The sequence below is a fragment of the Ochotona curzoniae genome, unplaced genomic scaffold (genome assembly GCF_017591425.1).
Source record: "Ochotona curzoniae isolate NIBS_2020 unplaced genomic scaffold, NIBS_Ocur_1.0 contig_1, whole genome shotgun sequence".
In the NCBI taxonomy this organism is placed as follows: Eukaryota; Metazoa; Chordata; class Mammalia; order Lagomorpha; family Ochotonidae; genus Ochotona; species Ochotona curzoniae.
Window position 1 is genome coordinate 22,180,399 of NW_024464918.1, and position 6,943 is coordinate 22,187,341.

At 38.5% G+C, this 6,943-nt stretch overlaps 1 protein-coding gene across 1 annotated transcript; it reads left to right on the forward strand.

Annotated features, from left to right (window-relative positions):
* The first annotated feature begins 333 nt into the window (after window positions 1-333).
* Window positions 334-6,659, forward strand: SPINK1 (serine peptidase inhibitor Kazal type 1). Its single transcript, XM_040975978.1, has 4 exons — window positions 334-388; window positions 1,867-1,898; window positions 3,315-3,421; window positions 6,614-6,659. Exons 1-4 carry the CDS (start codon window positions 334-336, stop codon window positions 6,657-6,659), a joined length of 240 nt encoding a protein of 79 aa, XP_040831912.1.
* The last annotated feature ends 284 nt before the right edge of the window (window positions 6,660-6,943 follow it).

Genomic DNA, 6,943 nt, shown 5'->3' on the forward strand with positions numbered 1-6,943 from the left:
ACGACGGAGAGAGGAGACTGAGGATTGACAAAGAGCCTTCCTATAGCCACAGAAAGACTTGGGGATCAAACTAATAGATTGAACACCAGGTCTGTTTTTCCAAACAGAATTGTAGGTCCACACTGTTCCAATTGATCTTCTTACACAGGTGGCATTCCTCAAACCTGGAGCCCAGAATATGATGTAGTCAATTAATAACCAAGCACACCTGTTACACTGCGCAGGTGGTGCCTGTGTTGCCATTTGTTTATAAGACTCCTCCAGCTCTAGGACTTTGGAGAGAATTGGTAACATCAGTGCAGTTTTATCAGCTTCTTGTACAGAACTTCAGTCATGAAGCTAACAATCGTCTTTCTTCTGGGTGCCTTGGCCCTGCTGAGTTTATCTGGTAAGTGTCTTTGCATATTGTTCAAATCTGAGTAAAACTTTTTGATCTATTGTGCTGAGCATAATACATTCTGTATTGGTAACATAATGTACTGTTAGACATGTTTTTGGTACCACTGAAGTGAAATAAGCCCAATAGATTTGTAGCAATAGTGATCCATTTTATCTACTCATATCAATTAATACAGACAGATTCCTACAGTGAGTGCCTGATTACCAGGTATTCACTGAGATTCAAGTAGATTCTGAAATCGAAAAGAACCCCAAAACATCAGGTTTTAACTATTCTCCAGACGTACTGGTGCTTCATGACTTGCCATTGCATTTAGCTAGGAAGAACTACCTCATCATCAAATATCTCATACACTATTGATATCTAAAGCAAGTCACATCAGCGTTTCCTCCAAGTGCTATTTTTACGGGGGAATGCACAGTGACTTTTGAGTTCCTGTAAATTCAAAAAGTGTGAGGGCCAGCATGATGGTTCAGTAGGCTAATCCTCTGCCCTGTGGCACCAGCATCTCATGGGCAGCGGTTCGTGACCTGGCTGCTCCACTTCCCATGTAGCTTCTCTACTTACAGCCTGGGAAAACATCAGAGGACGACCCTAAGCACATATGGGAGACCCCGAAGAAGCTTGTGACTTTCAGCTTTGAATCAACTCTGACCGTTGTGGCCCTTTAGGGACTGAGCCAACAGATGGAATGCCTTCTCTCTGTAAAAAATCTGACTTTCAAATAAAAATAAACAAATCCTCTCTGTATATCCGCCTTTCCAATAAAAAAAAATAATAAAAATCAATCTTTAAAAAAAAAAAACAAATCTTTTTTTAAAAAAAGTGTGAGGGAAGGTCTGTAGACAGCCAGTGTAACAGATCTATAGAAAAATAAGGTTTTGGAAACTGAGGGTAGCTAAGCAAAAGAGTTCAATTTCTTTTAATTAATTTGGAAGGTAGGGGAGTACAAAATGGGGAGAGAGAGATTTGTCATCCACAAAAGCCCATAGTATTTGGGGTCAGGCCCAAGGCTCATACCAAAAGGCTAGAATTCCACTGAGGTTTCCCATTTTTGGTGTCAGGCACCCAAGTAATTGAAACATCACCTGCTACCTCCTGGGGTACATATCAGCAGAAGCTGAATTGGAGGCGAGCAGCTGGGTCTTGAACCAGACACTCTGATATGAAATGTGGGCCTCCCAAATAGATATTTCACCGCTGTGCCAAATGCACATCCTAAGAGCCCCATTTTTTGAGCATGTAATTTCAAAAGTCTTTTTCCAAACAAAGGACTCAGTAGTGCTAGTTGTATCTTTCACAACTACACTTTCATCTGTTAACTGACATAAAGACTCAAACTTCACAAAAATATTGAAGACCCCATAATTTTCATAATGTCAATGAGTGTTCAGAAAATATTTGGTCAGTTTGTGATACATTTCAAACAATGTGTACATAATGTATATTTGACTTATGTTTTCTAGATAAAACCAGAGCTGACTCCCAGGGAAGAATGGTAAAGAGAATTTTGTAATTTCTTATTTATTAGGCTGGAATTGCTTGATGTAACAAAGTGAAGTCTCACTGCTACTGTTTAATTTAGACTAAGGACAAGAAATATAATTTGCTGAGCAGGCTTAAGCTGCTAGATACAAATGGTAATAGCAAGTGCCACTCATGGGCTTAGATTGAAGGAAAAATTCACGGACACACAGGGAAGTTCCATGTAATTGTGTAACACTTTTTGTGTGAACTAGTACTAACTGGAAGGATTGGTATTTTGGATGGAAATACCCAAAGACATATTAACTTATGGCCAGTTTGATTATGTTAACCCAAGATGCAACTCTAATTTATAATGAACAACAGAAAATAAACTAGGTTCTTCCTCTAGAAAAATATTTTTACTCTAATTTATCCATATTCTCCTTTGTTTAAAAAAAGTTCAGTAAATTTGGAGATCAGAGAAAGTAGTGTCTCCTTATGGCATTTATATCCAGTTAGTGATAACTGATAAACCAAAATCTGTGTGTGAATAACTCATTATTTTTCTGTAAATGCTGTGAAGAAATTCTGGTACCATTAGGAACCTAGGGAAGGTGCTCTTAATGGTAAGAGTTATTTTAATCCATGAAAGACAGCTAATTGTTTGCAAGCAAACTGGTAGGTAGATGTACTAGAATGAAGTATCTCAGAGCTAAAGCCCAGAAACCAGAATGACGGAAATCTGGGTGTGAATTCTGGATCCACAAGTTTATTATAGATGTGTGGTCTTTGGTGACTTGAATAGTTTGTACCTCCATTATCTGAACAATTATGTAAGAATAATAAATGCAGAGGATAGTTATGAAGTAGGTTAGTGAACAAATGCTTGAAAGTTTTGAGAAAGGGGTGAATGTTTCAAATGTTGATCATTAAAATTTTTAAGTGGCTAATGTATAAAAACACTTAGGACAGTGTCTCTCCCGTAGTAGTCATTTGATAATGTTCCTGAGATAGAGGAAACAGAGTGCAAAGGTCCCTACAATGAAAAACACCTGGTGCCTTTGAGCGTGTAAGTGGACTGGGTGCACAAGGAAGAGCATACTCCAAGGTACAGGTGACCTTCAGGAAGCCTACACCTGCAGGAACCATAAACTTGAACATTGTCTATTCAACATCCACATACCTCACAATAGCCTTATGAGTAGGTGAGAAGATATCATCATTCCTGATTTGGAGACAAAGTCACTAAGGCTCAGGGAGTGGGCCAAAAGACTGGCAGTGTCACACCCGGCTAGCAAGAAGTATCCTTCAAACTAGGCTTTCTGACTCCAGATCTTTGGTCATTCTCTTGGGGCACTCTGAAATTAAAGCCATATTTAGTAATTTTGCTAGAAACCCAAAGAATGGGGAATGATGGAAAATAATTCTGTTTAACTCCATTTTTTAGGCCAATTGTAACAGTGAAGGTATTGGATGCCCTAGGAATTACAACCCTGTCTGTGGTTCTGATGGAAATACTTATTCCAATGAATGTATGCTATGTGTTGAAAACCAGTGAGTACAAACTTGAATTTCTGTTTAAAATGTTTAAGTTACTTGTCTTCAATCTTTTATATATCTCATCACTTTATAACCCTAATCAAAATATAAATGTAAAGGTCTTACCATGAAAGAATCAAAATATCTACTTTTTTCTAAAAATAATTTTTTCCTTTTTTGGGAGGGGGCATATAACTGATAGGATCATACGATTTAAGAGGCTTTATTGTGGCACAGTGAGTTAAGCCACTATGTGCAACAACAGTGTCTCTTACGGGTACTGGTTTCAGTCCTGGCTACTCAACTTCAATCCAGTCCCTGCTTATGTACTTGGGAAAGCAGTGAAAGATGGCTCAAGTACTCAGGCCATGTGGGACACGTAGTGGCTTGACTCACTGTGCCACAACTCATGGGAAGAAACTTTCAATTTCATTTAATACCTAAACACATGACATATACAAAGTATTTTATTGTGTAAGTCTCTTCTGCTTCTTTGCATGTATGATAAAGAGAAAATATGCATAAACATGCACTAGATAGCTTCTCTACATTTTGGCAAACAAGGTGTAAATATTACAAGACTGAGACAGAGATGCAGATCTCTTTTTATTGAAATGGGTGAAAAGAATGCCTTTTACACATGGCTCTGAATTTTGGCAACCCTGAAAGAGCATTCCAGGTAAATAAAGGTTTCAGAAAATTAAATCGAAACATTCCACAAGTAACCCAGAAAATAGTTATTCTGGGGTCATTAGATACTAAAAACTTTGACTCAGGCTCAAGTGACTGCATATATTTTTATTATTCTACTGTATAAATTTCCTTCTTTATTATACAAACCCTTTCCTGTTGTTTTAAACCATTTCAAGCAATTCAAAGAGTTCAGTAATGATTGTAGAAATAAATACAAGTCTCCACAATGTCTGATATCCTGACACTTCAGGTTCAAAACGTTAGGTGTTATGCTTTTTGGTAACTTTCCACAATAAAGACTCGTAAAAGAAATTTGAAACCAAATGTTAATTTTCTCATGGCCTGTGTTGTTGACATTAAGGTCACACATCAGATTGCCATTCAAGGGGAGGAGAAAGCAATAGATCAACTTTGAAACTTGGGAAACCTGCAAGTATCAAGCCTTAAAGTTTAATACTTAAGCTAAAATATTGGGGGAAATATGAGCATAAGGTTGGACACACAATCTCTTTAGCCTGTGAAAGCTAGATCATGGTGGTGGGTGTTTGGTATCACAGGTAAGACTCCATTTGGGGTACTGATATCTCATATTGGGACTGGCTGGAATGAAGTCCCAGCTGTGTTCCCCAATCTGGCTTTCTGATAATGTGTGTCCTGGGAGGTAATGGCTGAAGTAACTGTGTCCCTGCCAAGCAGAAGGCAGAGCCAAACTGAGTTCCTGCCTCCTGGCTTCCAGAATGTTTTAGGCATTTGTGGAATGAAATAGCAGGTAGGGAATCTCTTTCTGTAGATTTCTGTCTCAGAATGTCTGCCTATGAACACGCAAACATTCACACATATCACTACGACTACCACCACAACCAGTTTCTGCTTATGACATAAAATGTAACCTTTATTTCTACATATATTTCTCAGATAAAACAAAGTCACATCTAAAGACAAAATATAACATATTCCCAGATGTACTCTATTATATCAAAATTATAAAATTATGTTAAAATCCCCAGACAAATGCACTGCACAGCAACTAGGAATACACTCTAACCCTGATTGTCAGGGTTTGATATAAATAGCTGAATCATGCATCATCATGCAGATAGTATTTGGTTATTATGTATTTGGAAGATGTATTTAACAAGGACTTTTATGTGTTGGGCATCTTAGGGAATATGTAGCGGATGAGTCTTTTCTATACATCTCGTTGTCCAGTGGAGCTTTCTGTAATGGTGGAAATGTTCTGTTTCTATGCCATCCAGTTTGTAGCCAGTAGCATTTAAATGTGCTAATACAATGGAGAAATGAATGCTTTACATTTAAATAGCTGCAATAAGAGCACAGCCTTATTAAAAAAAAGTGTCAATTCTTTTGGGCTTTGTTTAAAAGTTTGTGCTTATATATAATTTGCAAACCAGTGTTATAAGTGGTAGATAATTATGAAACAAGAAAACATTACCAACTCTTAAAAAGCCAACAATGTTCAGATAAGTGCATTTTTAAAAATATACGGGGCCAGCCTTGAGGCAGAGCAGGTTAGGTCTGTGTTTACTGAACCAATATGCCATGCTGGAGTGCTAGCTAAAGTCTCAGCTACTCTGCTTCTAGGCCAGCTTACTTGGAATGCATCTGAGACGCAGCAGATGATGGCCTTTTTGTGCCACTGTCAACCATGTAGGAGCCCATGATAGAGTCCCTAGCCTGGCCCACATCTGGCTGTTAGGACCATTTGGAGAGTCAATCAGTAGATGTAGAAAATCTCTCTCTCTCTCTCTCTCTCTCTCTCTCTCTCTCTCTCTCTCTCTCTCTCTCATGCTCTCACTCTCTTCCCTCTCTTCCTTCTCTCTCTTTTGTTATGCCTTTCAAATAAACAAATATTGTTTAAATGTGGAAAGCATATAGATTATCTCAGGTATTAGAGAAATGGAAGAATTTTCCAAGCCAATATAGGCAAGGAAATGATGGTTGGGGAAAAAAGAAAACTTTGTAAACTGTCTAATGAGGAACATTAGAAGAATTAGAGCTATTTGCATAAAGAAGAAGGAGAAAAGAAAATGGGAAAGCAGGTTTGGGTGAGGAACAGAGAGAATTTGTGCTAAAGGGGAGAGTGCTTAGAACTGGCAGGTTGTACAGGTTAGAGAAATCATTTCCTTTTGTAAGACCTCTCAAGTTCTAAGGATCAATCCATTAGAAGGTTCTGTACTAACCCAGACACCATATAAGATGGATACCCATTGGTTAAAGCAGTGGCATCAGAAGCTAAAGAAATAAGGATTAGAATTGACCCCGGAGGGTCTCTGTCCTGCTGCACTTCTTACCCCTTACTCTCTAAGGACATTTTTCTTTTCTGTAGAGTCTCTAGTGTGTGTTATAGCAATCAGTGACTTAACAGTTTAAAGTGAACGAGCAAAAGGCAGAAAAATGAATCTCAACACCCTCTACTTTAAATAAAACTGATTTTTTCCCCCATTTCTTTGTCACTAAAGTTTAAGCTGATTTTGTCTTCAATTTCTCTTACAGGAAGCGCCAGACACCCGTCCTCATTCGAAAGTCTGGGCCTTGCTGAGAACCCAGAGTTCTGAAATCCCCTAAGGTCACCAGAATGCCAGACTGGCCTGGTTACCGAATAAATGCATGCATCTGAATAGCACTTGCTGTGGCAACATGATTTTTCCTTAAAGGTGTGTTTGAATATGTTAGGTACGGGAGAGGTGTGTCAAGTGTGCCCAGGTCAAGAGAGTTGGATTAGACTAAGTGTTACAAAATACAGCAAACGAGCAGTTCCTCATAAGGCTTCCCTTATTAGAGCTTTTCCTTCCCCATCTACCTCTCATGCTGGGGCTTTTTTCC